The sequence below is a fragment of the Equus caballus genome, chromosome 9 (assembly GCF_041296265.1).
Source record: "Equus caballus isolate H_3958 breed thoroughbred chromosome 9, TB-T2T, whole genome shotgun sequence".
Lineage (NCBI taxonomy): Eukaryota > Metazoa > Chordata > Mammalia > Perissodactyla > Equidae > Equus > Equus caballus.
Window position 1 is genome coordinate 56,924,467 of NC_091692.1, and position 15,924 is coordinate 56,940,390.

Below are 15,924 nucleotides of genomic sequence, written 5' to 3' on the forward strand. Positions count from 1 at the left end.
TGGTGGTGGGGGGGGGGCATTTTCTTTTGCGCACAGACCCCGGTTTCCCGATCAGCTCTACCTATCTGGTCTCCTGGGGTCTTGGCTTGATGAGGTCACTTCACGTGAAAGCTTTCACACCATTAGAGGGCTTCCCTCTAAGCTGCAAGGGTGCTAGGGAGTCCTGGGTGATCCTGTGGACGTGTGACCCCTCCCCTACTCCTTCCCTCACAGAGCCTCCTGCGGCAGTGATCCCAGTCTTTAGGGGAGGGAGCAAAGTTCTCTCTTAGCCTGTTCCAGCTTCTCCGAGGGGGCTCCAGCCTCTCTGCCCTCCATCGTTTGGCTGCTGTGACTCTCTGAGGATTCCTGTGCTATTAGGATATTTTCTCTTGGAATATGATTCTCCTTTTTGTTGTATGTTGGAGGGGAGAGAGTCCTGGGCAAGCTCCCTCTGCCATGACACTGATGTCACTCTTGGTTATTATTTTAAAACTAAAATTATCCCTAGATGTTGTACTAGCAAACCCATTTGGGGAAACCCATTACATATAAATAAAAGCACCAGTATATAAGCATATACCTCAAGAATTTCTACTGCAGTATTGTTGAAGTGGCAAAAAGCAGGATATCACTTTTGGGTATCTAGGAAAAAGGGAAAAGACTGAATAACATGTAGTATATTTATACTATGGAATGTTAGGTAGCTGATAAAGAGAGTTAATTAGATTTATCTATTGACATTTTAACACACAGAGCATGATCCTATTTTTGTAAAAACAACCAAAAAAAATTCCTGTATAGGTGTTTATAAGTTTGTAAGAACATGGTGAAAAATGTGGAAGGTTATAAAGTATGCAGCTAATAGTGGTCGCCTTGGGAGTGGTGGGAATGGAGGAGAGGGAGGAGATTATTATTTTTCTCTTTATACATTCTGCAATTAAAGAATAATAAAACCCATCATTAGATTTTTTTCACTTAATTCCCCCTAAAATTCAGATATGGTAACTTCAAAATTACAAATAATTTTTGGCTTGAAAGTTTCTTTAGAAATAGAAATGGGGTTTCTATTTCTAAAATTATTATTAATCATAGCAATAACTAAACATTCAACATCTATACAAGTTTCATAAGCAATTCCATATTTTCTTTCAAACTGTTAGCAATTCATGAAGTTATGGCTGTACATAAGGAAATTCAACACAATTACATTCATACATATTTGAACTTGGATTTTGATTGTACAAGTCAGGAAATACAAAATGATGGTTCCCAAAGCTGCCATAACTTGCTTTCTTACGCATATGTAGTTTATTACATGATTGCACAGAGTGTTAACTTTAATGCCTTAATACACATGTGCAATTTGGTGGAATTATTGCTGTGGTGGGAACTATAATTTAGAATTTCCCGACATTTTGTATGTGTAAAATCTCAACCATAATGTTAAACTACAGCTTTTAAATTTAAATTTAAATTTAAATTTAATAGTTTATTCAAATCTATTCACACTATCACATTTTCCTACAAATACTGTCCTTTGAGAAAAATAAAATTAACTTGCAGCTAAGAAATCATTCTGCTGCTAAGATTCATTCTATTAGATCATAATTAGTACCAGTCTATGGAATAATCCAGTTTTGCAAGTAGTTTAAAAAATAATTAGGAGAGTAAAATTTGATTTGGTTTGAAAATAATGCCTTGGTTTTATCTATACCTTCTTAATTCCACCATGCTTCCTGGTGCTAATCTTTTTCCTTTCCACCAACTGGGCAAAAGACTCACATCTTTACACTCTACAATCATTCAGCATTAAATTCTAAATAAGAGCTTTACCCAGAAATCAAACCTATAAACACATGGAAAATAGGCAGAATAAACTCAATTTCCTTTATGCCCTAGGAATGTAAATCAGTGCTCACTTTCAAGGTGTAAATATATTTCTTCTCCATCACTATGTATGTACAACAGCATATCTAAATTATAAAGTCATGATTCCAATGAAAGATAAATTGTCAGGTTTCTTCCCCTGAAATGGAAGTGAAGGGAATACAAACATTGAGGTGTCACCAATAGCTTTGTCCTTTTGTCCAGCTAATAAGTAGAATCTTTACTATTCTAAAGATGTGTATGGTGAGGATGCTCAAAATACAGCCCAATATAGTCTTCTGCCCAGACTCTGTGGTTTTCAGTTAAAACCTCTCAGATCTACACAGAGGACTAGGGAGTCTTGTTGTTTGGACAGTTGGAAAAGAAAAGCAGCTGCAATAGTAAAAACAGCTAAGATTCTTCCCTCTTACAAATATTATGAGATTGCAAATTGGTAAACTAGAAAGCATAATGGACGAGGAACCAGGTTACACATTTGAGTCCTTGCTTTGTAATAATTTATGTGACCTTGGGCAAGGCACATTACTTGAGAGTCATCCTTGACAACTTTCTCTCTTATGTTCCATAGCCATTTAATCACTGAATTCTGTCAATGCTAGATTCTAAATAGCTCAAATGTGACACTTTTTCCCTACAGCCATTGCTACCACTCAGCTCAGAGCTATCATGATCTCTTTCCTCAACCACGGTAACTTCTGCCAGCTACTGGTCTCCCTGTGTCCTCTCTTGTATTGCCCTCGCAACTTCCAATCCATTTTCCATTCAGCAGCCAAAATGATTTTCTGTAGAAACACAAATATGATTATGTTACCCCATCTGCTAAAAAGCAAAAAACAAAAAAACAAACAATGGCTTCCACTGCATATATGACATAAAATCCTCCGGAGGACTACAGGACCCCAAACCAAATATCCCTCACCTACTTCTCCAGCCCCATCAGGAGCCATTCTTTCTTCCACTCACTAAACTCCGGCTCACCTGGCTGCTCTCTGCTCTTCCAACACTTCTTCCTAGCCCAGGGATCATCTAAGATGGTGTGTTTTCTGGCTTCAGCGGTCCCCTCTCTTTGCTTAACTCCTACTTGTTTTTCATATTGTAGTGTGATTAAATGTTATTTGCTTAGGGGAGCATTCTCTAACCCTTCAAATTAGCTGGGGTGCCAATTATCTATGCTTATAGTATCCTGCACTTTCCCTTCACATTATATATTACGTGGAAATTAAATACTTATTTGTGGAATTATCTGTTTAAAGTCTCTCTCTTCATCTAGACTGAAAGCTCATTGAGGGCAGGGAACTGTCCATGTCTTTGTCCATGTTGACCACAATGTGTTCACTCAAAACCTGGGACCTAGCAAGCAGGTGGTTAAAAAATATGTGTTTGATGAGTTTAACACTAGTGCCTCAATTTCCTCATTTATAAAATGGGGTTAAAAATTCTTGTTCTATCAGCATCTTGGTTTTTTTCCTGTGGAACAGGTGAACTAATATGCTTATATAAAAAAGTGCTCTGGACAGTATAAAGTACTTCACACATAAAATGTTTTACATGAACATGAACATGTATATGCTTTTCTTTCTGTGAGTGCAGATCTGAGTCACGAAAAGGGTGATCGATGACTAGTATCTTGGTACTGAGGAAAAAAGATTTGTGAATATAAACATTTACCTGTGCATATATACGCAGATGGCATGTTTTTTCTTTTCTTGTAGCTGTGCAGCAGGTAGGAACAGGGTTTGATGGATTTTGGCATTCTCATGGAACAATATTATGTGATAGGACCCTCAAGCTATAGAAATAGGCCATTTTTTTCCTCTACCTATATTCCATCTGGAACAAGACTCTTCTGTGCTGGAACTTAATCAAACTACATATAAAAAATACTATATAAAAGAAAATCTTGATGAAATATTTACTCTTTGGAAGTAAACCAGAATGTACTATCTTAAACACCATTTTTAAAATCAGAAGACACCTGTTAGTAAACACTGATACATATTTCCTGAGACAAAATGGAAAAATAGCAGCAGAATACAGGATTCCTGCTGCTGAAATGTAACACAAGGAGAAGGCAGCACTATCAGACGAGAAAGAGACACAAATAATCACAAACTAGTGTACCTATAGTATCTACGTGTCTTTTGCACCATCAGCATACTTTAATGTATTATTCCATTTAATCCTCATGATGTCTCCATGAAGTATGTTTAGTTTTTATGGGAGAGAAAACTGAGGTTTTAGAAGATAATACTCCTTCTCTCAAGGCTTCACAGCTTGTAAGCAGTGGAGGGAAAGAGTTGAACTCAGGCATTCTGTCATCAGAGCCCTTTCTCTTCATGCCCTGGAGGGTTATCATTTGCTTCTTTATCAGTTACTCTACTGGCCAGTGTTTTATCTTCTTTTTTTGTATTTAGTATATAGCACAGGGCCTAGAACATGGTGGGCATTCAAAGATATTATAGAAAGAAAGGAAAAAAGAACTTCAAATAGAATGAGAAAATGAATCTGTAGTATGTGAATTAAGTGGGGACATGCATTAGAAAGGAAGGTCATTCCAGACAGGAAATAAGTATAAAAATACTCAGAGGCAGAAAAATACAAGTGGAAAGCAGAGGATAATGTGTTCTAGTGGAAGTGGAGTATCTGATTCAGGCTTTAATTGGAGGTGAAGGGACTAAAAAGAGAAGAGAAAGAACACAATTTGGTAAAGCAAATAATGAGTTTAGAGTTAATGTGAGAGAAATGGCAACTCTCATTTTCCCACTGAACAGAAAAGAGGTGCTCAAAATAATACGTTAGGGATATTATCCTTAATGCTATATGTGGGTGAAGCTAGAGAAGACGGAAGTGGACAGTAACTCGGTAACTGTTGCTGTAATTCACTGGTGACTTCAGAGAAGCCTGGATTTGAAATGGAGTGGTCTGGAAATGCCTGAGATGAGTCCCACTGAGTTGACACAGGTAAGTCAGGATTGATAGCAATCAGACAATATTCTCTTCTAAGGGCATTTTATGTCTCTAATTCTTTGAATAGACAGTCCTCAACACATGATGAATCGAGTGCTATCAATTCTCATTTACAGCCCTTACAGCAGGCAGCATCTCAGTGGACTTCTATTAGCCTGTCTGCTGCCTGGTGTTCTGGTACAGGCTTCCCCAGACTCCCCATTTCCCTTTGGTCCTACAGCCCTTCTTTTTAGGCTTGCTAGGATCTAGGCCAGCACCATACAACCCTCCAATGGTGTCTTTTTAGATCCCACTTCTATTACTCAATATAACAGCTATCCCTCCTGAAATGTGGTCAACATGCAATCAATCATATATCTCAGTCTTTTTTCTTAAAAAATTAACAAAAAATTTTTAAAAAAGTGTTTCATAACTAACTATAGACAAAAATATAATAATCTAGGTAAGTAGGCCTCTGCAAAAATAGAACCAAAAGTATTAATACAATAGAAAGATTAGCTTAAAACCAATTTGTTTCCCCGTATTATGACAACGATAATGGAACATGCTAGGAGTAGGAGGCTGATACGGACTGGGGGTAGGTGGTACTATGACCATGAGAATGCCCCGAAACAGGTACTGAGTGAGACAGTAAGTGTCAGAAGGGGTAGAGAAGAGACAAAGAAAGGAGGGTTTTTGCTTTTTAAAAATGTAATATCAAACGACTGTGCTAAGAACTTTTTGGGTACTGCAGACCAGCAGCTTCTCATGCTGACTGGTTGGCCAAGTTGGTGTGGGTAACACATCATATAGCTGCATGGCCACATGGCTTCACCTGTCTTATCCACTGGCTTCCACTGCTGGGAAGGAAAAAATGGGAAGGCAGAAGCTCACTCTCCTGGTGTCCTGTGGAAACCAAGCTTGGACTGGAGTGATCCAGGCACTTCAAGTTAGGCTTGAAAAGGAGTCAACACAATGAACAACATACACTCAGTGTCACAGCTTTCAATAGCTATTGCCCAAGAATAACAAACATTTCAGTAAAGTGTTCTTAAATTGGCTAATAAAATATACCTCTCATTATGAAACAGACTGATGTCAATATGATAAGAACTACATTTTAACAACAGGGTATCAATTTGGAAAAACCTAATAAGAAAGTAGAATCTATTTCCGACATCCTACCTCTGGGAAGTATTTGTCCCAATCCCACATGGAGCAGCACTTCCACCAAGGTACACTGGGCTGCAACTAGACATGTTCAACACATGGGAGAAAAAGAAAATTACAACAAAAAAGAAACTTGAGAAGTTAATTTGGCCTCATTGACTCTATATTCTTGAAATCAATTGCATATTTTCCTGAGCAAGCCAACTATTTCAAAGAAGAGGTATTTATTCCAGGATCACTGTTTTCTTGGATATAACCTGTATATTCAGGAACACTCAAGGAGTTAAAATGAGTCACAGAAAAATGTGTTTGCCAAATAACGTATGGAACAAAGTAAATACTGAAGAATATAACAGAACATTAATTTTGAGAAACTGTTCACACTTTTTTTCATGGCAGAAAATTATTTACAATAGCAATAATCTCCCACTGAAGTTCCTTTACACTAAGGGGTCACAGACCATAAGAACACTGAAGATATTGCTATTGGTCTTTCTCCTGAAAGCCGACCAGTACTTCGTTGTTCAGTGTCACTACTGCTTAGATGCTAACAAAACCTATCAGACTATGCTCATAGTGTTTGCTCACCAGTGTGTTTAACTCACCAAAGCAATCTCAGCTTACCTTTTACCAAGGCCCGGAACGGAAGCTCTGACAGATGTGTTACCTGAAGATTTAGATTTTAATTTCTGTTAAAAAAACAAACAATAAAAGGCCAAGGGTAACTTAGAGAATTTAACATGAAAACCAGCATTCTTTATGACAAGAAAACTTTTTAAATGACAAATAAAAATTTTGTATTATTTCAAAGTTTCTGAAATAAAAATAATGATCAAAACCTTTGAAAGGCAAGAGTAGACCTCCCTGAGGAATGTGCAAATTACTCTGCTAACTTTTAGTCTAGGAAATTGATATACTGCTATTATTAGCATGCTAAGATTTACAGTCACTTTATAACTCTTCAGTTAATACTAGAGTTCATGATTTAATATGAAAGACCTGCTATTTAAAACTTCATCCCAGAAAAATTCAATTGAGGAGGAAAAAATTCCTCAGACTCATTTTTAAAGGCTGTGAATGGTAATCACCTGAACTAAAAATAAACTAACCAAACTCCTGGGTAACTTCAGGAATATTAATTTTGATCAAATGGCATGGTATCAACCAAGAGACATTCAAGGAAAACGTAGAGCTACCTAGTCACAACCATACAGTAGTTCCTATATGGTTACACATCATCATCATTAGCAAGCATTTATTAAGTGTTAACTGGTATATGGTACCAAACAATATAAACCAACCAGTCACTCGGACCACTGCCAAGGAGAGGAAGTGAGTTGGAGAAAAGGCAACTTAAACTATGCAGAGACATGCCTTCATTTTACCTAGTAGGTGAGGAAATTTAACAGAGGCAAAAATACTTCGTTTTACTATTTCTCTTAACTCTTTGGTGCGTGTCTGAAAAATAACACGCATGAGGCTCTTTTTGTTTTGGGGAACGTGTTTTGTGTACCATCCAGGCTCACACTTATGACTCAAAGCTGGCACACTGACATTTCTTGTTTCTGGGCTTTATTGTGTGGGTCTCGGAGCAGTTCAGAGACACAGAATGGGTGGGTGAGCAATGGGGAAGGAACAGCACTCTCAGGAGCATGATCAACCTCCAGGGACAAGGCAGGCATGGACCGGCCATTCACAGACACCTCTTTCCTTCATCACATCAATGTTTTACATAGACCTGCTCTCGTCCAGAAGTTTATTTGGTTGCTTTCTCCCCGGCAACCTGGAAAACTGGATATAATAACTAAAAAAAATGGAGCACACAGAAGAAGGGCATAAAAGTTTATTTTTTCATGATTTTAAGAGCTACTTTTATTTCATATTATATACCTCACAGCAAACCAGAGAAGTATTTCCTTCTGAAATGCCTTGAACTGAAGAGATAGTGCCTCACATACAGATATGCAGCCTGTAGTACTTAATAAACAACGAACTGCTCAGATGATCAATGAATAATAACATCATGCAGTTTTTTCCCTACTATTAATTACATTAGCATTGCTATTCGGCATTTATGATGCATTCTGTTTGCAGAGTATTCAACACCATTGCTATTGTGTTGACATGTGAATCAACCAGGCCATCAGCTTATTAATTTACCTCACATGAATTGAAATGTTAAACTTAGATTAACACAGATCTTATGATCCATACTGATCATTTGATTTTCAGTCTGGTTAACAAAAATGTAAGTGTCCTATATCCATATCCTTAACTTTACAACTGCCGAATCATTTTCAGTCTACTGTCTTGCTTTAATCTTCTCTACCTTTAAACAAAAACCTCTTTCATAATATATCTATTTTTCAGATTTTTTTCTTTGTGGTCCTTGTAATTTAGACTTCCATTTTGTCTCTTTCTTTTAAATCTAAGAAATATATTTTGCACTCACCAAACTGGTAAAAATTAAAGTATATAAATTTTCATACACTGCTGGTGAGAAGAATATAAATGACATAGTCACTTTGGAAAACACTTTGGCAACAGGTAGAAAAGTTGAAGATGAGCATACTTTATGACCTAGCAATTCCTCTCCTAGGGTTTATACAGCCTAGAGAAACTCTCATACAGGGATAAAAGAAGACATGTAAAGATACCTGATGAAGCACTGTTTGTAAGAGCAAACAACTAGGCATAAACTAAATGTCCATCACCAGGGAAGTGCATAAACAAACGGAGGCAGAGTTACACAATGGACTATTATACATCAGTTAAAATTGTTTATAGTTATATACATATGTAATAAAAGTATGGATGGAAAGGATAGTGGTTACTTCTTGGAAGGAAGGCAGTAGAGTAGGATTTGGAGAATTCTTAACTATCAAATCCTAAACTATATCTACAATTTTTATTTCTTTAAAAAAAATCCCGAGAAGCAAACATGGCAAAACGTTCAGATATGTTCAGTATGGGTGATAAATATGTAGATGCCTGTTACTTTATGAGCTTTTTATAAAGATGATATAGATACATAAACATTTAAAAAATTAAAACATTAACAGTTTACTCATTGGCTCATAGGATAACAGCAACGGCCTTGCATCTGAGATGCTAAGCATATTCCTATAATGAAAGCTGTTTGTTTTCAGTCTTTTAGAAGAGTGTTCTTAGAGTCTCCGTACAAATACAAACAGCTTCATCTGTGAGTTGACTTATGCTCTAACAGCTTTTCTAATTTCTCATTCTTGCTGAGAAATCAACAGAAAAACAGATATTGAGAGTTTCTAATATTTTATTTCTTCTGTAACTCTAAGTGGAATAATTTCTTTAAATAATTTAATTTCTCAGAATTCAAAGGACTTTAGATATTTGTGCATTCTAGATGCTGTCACACTATTTTATACGTCTTGAAATAATAAAAGAATTATTGTACATTTATAATACTTGACTTACAAAGGATTTTCTGTCAAAGTTGGGCTCTTCAAATATTTCATTAATAAGACTGTCAAGATCATCTTCTTTCTTACATGTTTCTGTTGATCTGAAAAAAAAGCAGCTTAAGATTAAGTGCAAACAAAGTCAGTCAGTATGAGAAGAATTTTATTTAAATAAGGTCCATTATGAGAGTTAAGGACATTATGTGATATTAATTCATTTTTTTCCTACTGTGGGCATAGCCTATAGTAGTGAGACATGGTGAGACAAAGCAGTTTCTCAGGTACAAATTTACATACGTACTTTTACATGCTTAAAATAAGACATTTAAAGCTATACATTATAGTCACAAGAAAACTGGGCATGCACTTTTCTAAATTACATCAACCACTTACTTAAAGAATACAAAATATGTATAAGTAGAACCTGAGAATTACAAACAAACAATTTTAACGAGTCTAATTTTTTCCCTAAGGGTTATATTTTAAGTCAGATAATCATCTCTCTTTACTGAGGAGCCAAAGGTTATATAATCTAATGACCAATAAAAAAGAGCCATATCTGCTTGACCAAATATCTCAATTACTTCTTTACCTTCTGCAGATAAAGCCATCACACGATTATTGATACAAACTGTTACGGCATGGAACTTCTATTTAGTAGTAACATTTACTGAATTCTTACTATACAGATGAAGAAACAGTGACTGAGAGATTCAGAAACTCACCCAAGGTCATAAAAATAGCAGGAAGAGAGGCTTGGAATTCAACCTAGGTCAGCCTGTACACCTAACACTAAACAAGATGAACTCTCTTTAGAATTTATATGTTACAGATGCTGTACATCAACTTCATAACTTCACTGGACCATTAAGTTACTTGTTTTAGAAGATAGGTTTTTTAGACAAACTCTCTAATTTTAGAAATGTATTTACTCTGAAAATTCCTAATATCAGGAATAGAGTCCCTCTTCATTACTGTGTGGAGTAAGACAATTAACCTGATGTAAGAAAATCCAGAGACTGTTGCATAATACTGAATGTCTGAGTCCATCTATCTCCATGCTTTGCCTAGTCCAGTTGTTCCCTCTCTAAATTTTATCCTTAATGTCTTCCACTCTATGCTGGCTTCTTCCCTTGACTTACAAGTATGCTCAAGGTTTCCCTCTTCAAAGAAACACTCCAAAAAGCCACTCTCTCTTACTCATTACTGAAGAGTAGTCAATATCCACTATTTCTACTTCCTTACAAGCAGATTGGATTTAGCATCAGTTAGTGACCTAGATGAAGGTTTTTCAACCTTGGAACTACTGACATTTTGGGCCAGATAATTCTTTGGGGGGTGTGTGTGTGGCAAGGGCTGTGTGCATTCTAGGATGTTTTATAGCATCCCTGACTTCTACCCACTAGATGCCAGTAGCAAATTCTTCCCCAGTTGTGATAATCAAAAATGTCAAGAGATTGCCAAATCCCCTCAAGTGGGAAAATCATTACTGGTTGAGAATTATTGACCCAGTTTAAATTATTTAACCTCTCTGAACCTCAGATATTTTATTTGAAAAATGAGATCTAGACAATTATTTAAACTTCTTCCAGGTATAATATTCTATCTCTGGCCTCTATGTCCCTCAACTATATTGAAACTCTTCTTTCAAAGGTCACAGCTGCCCAAATCACTACACTGAATGGCCTTTTTCAGTTCAATCCTCTTTAGTCTTTCAGGAGTATCTGACACTGTTGGGTACCGATTCCTTCAATTTCTTTTATGACAGCAGGTTGCTAACGCATCCTCTTGAAATTCTCTCTTCCTGTGGTTTTCATGATATACCACATGGGTTCTCCTGTGGTATATCATGGAGTTCTCCTTTCTCCTTTCTCATGGAATTTCACAATTTCAAGAATCAGATGCATTCAAACTTTACCAGCCTAATCAGTACTCTTTGGGATCTAAACGGTCAGTTCCAAACAGACATGAGATTCTGGTCTGTTACTAGATCACACAATTTCATGATGCCTACACTTGTCTATGCTTTGCTATAGAAATGGAAAAAAAATGCCATAATTTCACTGAGACTCATACAAATTTTAAAGGACAGTGTAATACTTTCTTTTTTGGTCTTTTGATGCTATAATACAATAACCTTAATCAAAGATTAATAAGCATTCATTGGTTCCCTCCCTAACTTTGCTTCTTCCATTCTAATTTTGACTAAAGATATAGTTTCTGTGAAATACAAAAGGTATACAGACAAAAGATATATAAACACTTGAAACTCTCAATTAAATGTGAAAGGTATATATAAAAGCTTAAAGCTAGATCTACAACGTCCTTGCAGACTTGGAAATATGACCTCAGGAAAGTAACTATTTTTCTAAGTCTTGGGTTTCGTCAGGGTAATGGGGCAATAACAGTATTTACCTCATGGGGTTGCAGACATTAAATGAAATAACACACATAAAGCACTCAGCATATAGAAAGGACTCAATAAATGTTGGTTATTATTATAGCTATTATCTAGGAGGTTACGATACCTGTAAATATTCCCACCCGTATCATCCTGAATCACATTATTCCTACCGCAGTTCTACTAAACCCACATCAGTTTTTCTTTTAAACTAATATATTTCTCTTTATCATTTTGAACACTTCAACAAATTGCACGTGTTCTGACCACTTATATTAGCAGTTGTTCCTGGTATCCAGATGTAGCATGATCATTTATTTTATTATTTGCAGAGCTATCACTTTAATGGACAATTTCAGTATTTTAACTCTTACAAGAAAAAGAGATACAAGCTATATGGCTATACAATAAGCAGGTGGTCTCCTAGGAACAAATTCATAACATAAATCAGTTCCTAACTTTTAAATATCAATTTTAGCTCAAGGCAAAATTTTAATCTTTGACATTATATACTAGATAGGGACTGTATTTAGTATTAGGTTTAGGACCTCTGTTGCTGTTTTTTGCATAATTTACCTTTACAACTACATTGCCAAATGAAAAGTTTTAACATGTGAACGACAACAGCACTGGTTTGCTACAACTTTTATAAATGTATTACTAGAAAATCTGATGTAGTAAGACAGGATGGGGTGCTAGAAGCATTATAGGTGGACTTTAGTAGTACAATAACAGGATACAGAGAGAGGCATAAAAGGACCTGTGCCTGGAGAGGATCCATCTTAGCAGCCCCTTCCATTTTGAGCAGCCTGCTCCAAGACATCCTACTCTTTGCACATTAGTTTTCCTAAGATGAACAGGCTCTGGAAGGCTCTTTGATAAATTTTCTCCATCCCCCAAGGAAACAAATAAAAATAACAAAAGAAATTGGAAGGCAACATTGCTGTGGGATAAGGATGGTGGATGTGCTGGGAATGAGTATATAAGGACGCCCAGCATATAAGACAATAATATACAAATTATTAAGTGATATTTGCATAAACTTTCAGTCAAATGAGCGTTAGCCCATTCAAATTAGTCACTTTAGTTGCCCCTATATTTATTTAGAATGCTGCCCAGTAATCAACTTATTTTTAGAACTTCTGTTTCTGAACTTTAGAATCTTTTCAATGTTTTTATCTTCTGCGGGTGAATTTTTACAAACAAATGTCATTAGAGGTAAGTGTGGTAAACTGAGTAGTAATGGAGTTGGGTAATACTTCTGGGAAATCACACACATGCACACCAAAACAAAATGAAACAAAACCCCCAGATGCAGCCATAAATTAACAAGAATGACTTTCTTGGTTTGATCCAAAGCTGCCTCTGTGTAATTCCACAAGCACTTCCAACAGATTCCAGGAAGAGTTACTGCAGAGGCTCCCAAGTCATCACTATGAAGGACTATACTCATCCTGATGCAAAAATTTTGTTCTTTTGGGATTGAGTGGATGATGAAACCAAGAAGGAAGTCTTATTAATTTAAGACTACACAGAAGAAAAATGACAAATTTCAAAGGTAGTTTTTCGGATCAGAAACTAAAAGACTCAAGAAACCTCCTCAAATTTCAATTTGGATGCCAGAGATCCCCTGGGATCTTGACCTGGAGACCATGGGGAGAAGGAAAGTGGCTGGACTAATATAGTCAGTGTTCGCTAATAATTAACCTTTTTATCATAAATCTAATCTCATCCAATTCTCTTAGCTAATAAAAAAGAATCAGCTAATGATGAGAGAATAGCATGGAATCGTTTTCTCCAACAACTGGCCTAAGGATTACTCTGCCTGGGGAATGGGGTCTGAGGCAATACGATGGGGTTCTCTGTGCGGACACCTCACAGAGGGAATGAGACCTGCTCAGGTAGACGGAGGCCCGGGTCAGAGCAGCCCCTTCGAGGCTCAGAAGAGGACGCCTAAGCCGCACCCCCTGCCCCCATCAGAACCCCTGGGCTCTGTCAGGGCGAGGCCGCGGGCTCTCAGAGGCGGGGCACCGGCGGGGCCAGCTCTCCCCGTCTTGCGGGGGGCGGAGTGGGGCCTTGGTAAGAGATGCCAGGATCCTAGTGGGCAGGAACATGTGATGTGCCCTGCCCCGCGGGCGGGGAATTGAGGGTCTGGGCCCGGACAGTGAGAGGAAGTGGAGATCGTAGGCGGGGGAACGTTCCTTTGGGTCCCGGGGCGGGGGAGAGGCATTAGGGCCCAGAGCAGGCTATCCCAGAGCAGCCCACCCCTCCCGCCCGTTAACCTGAGAGTCTCTTTCGCCTCGGCTCGGTTCCGGTCGTTGCTGAGGATGCCGCCGCCGCTGCAGCCTTTGGGCAGCTCAACCATGCCCAGTCTCAGTGGGTCTGGTCTGCAAAACTTGGACTCGACCTCATCCAACAGCTCTTCCAGGTCTTTCGCCATCTTGAATCGTCACGTCGCGGCTGGGCTGGGCGGTTACCAGGAGCAACGCAAGGACCCGCAGCGCGCGCCCTCGCATTCGTCGCCCCTGCGCATGCGCGCGCTGTCCGGAGGCTGCCCCAGGAGCCCGCGGGATCTTGGCGCTGTCGCTCTCGCGCAAGACCACCGGTGGGTCCGCGAGGCTGGGTGGCAGAACTGTCCCCGTGGACCGGAGGTCGGAGGTGTCCTTTCCTGCGCGACCTCGCGACGCTTTGTTCTTCGTTCTAGGTTGTCTGGCGTGTTTTGTCCTATCTCCCCCTCCTGGCCCTACCTTGTAACCACAGTCACAAGACTCGCTAGCTCCCTCATCCACTCTTCTTCCGGCCCCACTGGGGTCCGCGTTGTATTCCAAAGCTTTATAAATTCCTTAAATAACCTGCAAAGAACTTAAGGAGACCCTTCCAAAACGAAAACAAATGTGCGTACTGGTAGCAAAACTGTAGCTTTCCGTAGTCGGCAGGATTCGAACCTGCGCGGGGAGACCCCAATGGATTTCTAGTCCATCGCCTTAACCACTCGGCCACGACTACTCCTGCTGTTAGTTTTGGCAGCAAAATCTATGTAGAGTCTGCACTTAAGTGTCTACTACAGTAACACGTATGTTTGGATCGGGAGAAAAACATTACAAAGTTATTCTGTCATGAGAGAGTATTTGAATGCTATGGCGCTAATAATTTTAGGTTTTTGAAGGACTCAGAGCATATCCCGTCAAACCCTTTTTTTCCCATCAGGAAAAACTGAGTTCTCGTCAAAACTCGAAAGTTAATCAGAAAACAGGAGAGAGGGAGGGAAGCGAGGAACTACTGTACACCTACTTGTACAGTGATGGAGCCACTTCCAGGAGGGAACCTGGAATGTTGGGGAGGCTGACCAGCCTCTGGGCTTCCTTGCCTGGTTTCCAGCTCCACCTCTCCACCTCTCTCTTGGACAGATGGCTCCTGAGACTCTTTTTTCACTCACTAGGAACTAAAATCCGATTACTCATCGATTTAAATTCACTGTGCAGGGTCAGACTGTCCCACCGTGCCATAAAAGCGCTACTTTGAAAAGTGTAATGCGTGATACAAATGGAAGGTATTATCATGAAATAGTATTCCTATAAATGCTATGCATGGTGAAACCTGAACTTTGCGTATTTCTAAAGTGGGGTAGAAAAGAGGTTGGCACCCTTGGAAACTCTGGAAATAGTTTGGTCCAGATGATTTAGTAGCTTTATTTATTTGGTTTGTTGTTTATTCAAAATATCTTCAATGTCCCCGAAGAGCACCGTGTTGTGGTGTGCTGGAGCGAATGGTACCTGCTCACCAGAGCCCACCTTTAAATTTTCATGAATTTTGGGAGCCAGTTGTTAAACCCAACCATTATTAAAAATTAAATTAGACAAACTTAAATTAACTGTATTAAAAACAAAAGTAACTAAAAATTCACCACAGTTTAGTTATTTGACTACGTTTTACTGTAATTTATGCTGTTGAGGTTATTTACATCTATTGTATGTGAAATACTATACAATGGGTTGCTACTGTGAATCTCTGCTTAACTTCACATTCAGGGAGGTCACTTGGGTAGCTTGAAATTAGCCTTGGTGGGTGTATTTACACGAGGGAAACCGCAAATGCTACAAAACA

The 15,924-nt window shown here is 38.5% G+C and overlaps 1 protein-coding gene and 1 non-coding gene across 5 annotated transcripts in view; both read right to left on the reverse strand.

Moving 5' to 3' along the window:
- Window positions 1-14,546, reverse strand: part of CFAP418 (cilia and flagella associated protein 418) — a 30,485-nt gene extending 15,939 nt beyond the window's left edge. For 3 of the 4 annotated variants that reach the window (XM_014728211.3, XM_070222375.1, XM_070222374.1), the window contains exons 1-4: window positions 14,103-14,522; window positions 9,436-9,523; window positions 6,607-6,671; window positions 5,998-6,063 (exon numbers count right to left, since the gene is read on the reverse strand). In XM_014728211.3, coding sequence (XP_014583697.1) covers window positions 5,998-6,063; window positions 6,607-6,671; window positions 9,436-9,523; window positions 14,103-14,260 — 377 coding nt within the window. In that variant the 5' untranslated portion in view covers window positions 14,261-14,522. Of the gene's footprint in view, window positions 1-5,997; window positions 6,064-6,606; window positions 6,672-9,435; window positions 9,524-14,102 lie in introns of all 4 variants that reach the window. The other variant, XM_001490155.5, reaches the window with a different exon arrangement.
- Window positions 14,547-14,744: 198 nt separating this feature from the next.
- TRNAS-AGA (transfer RNA serine (anticodon AGA)) lies at window positions 14,745-14,826 on the reverse strand. Its single transcript has one exon. It is a non-coding gene; the product is annotated as a tRNA-Ser (tRNA).
- Between the last annotated feature and the right edge of the window lie 1,098 nt (window positions 14,827-15,924).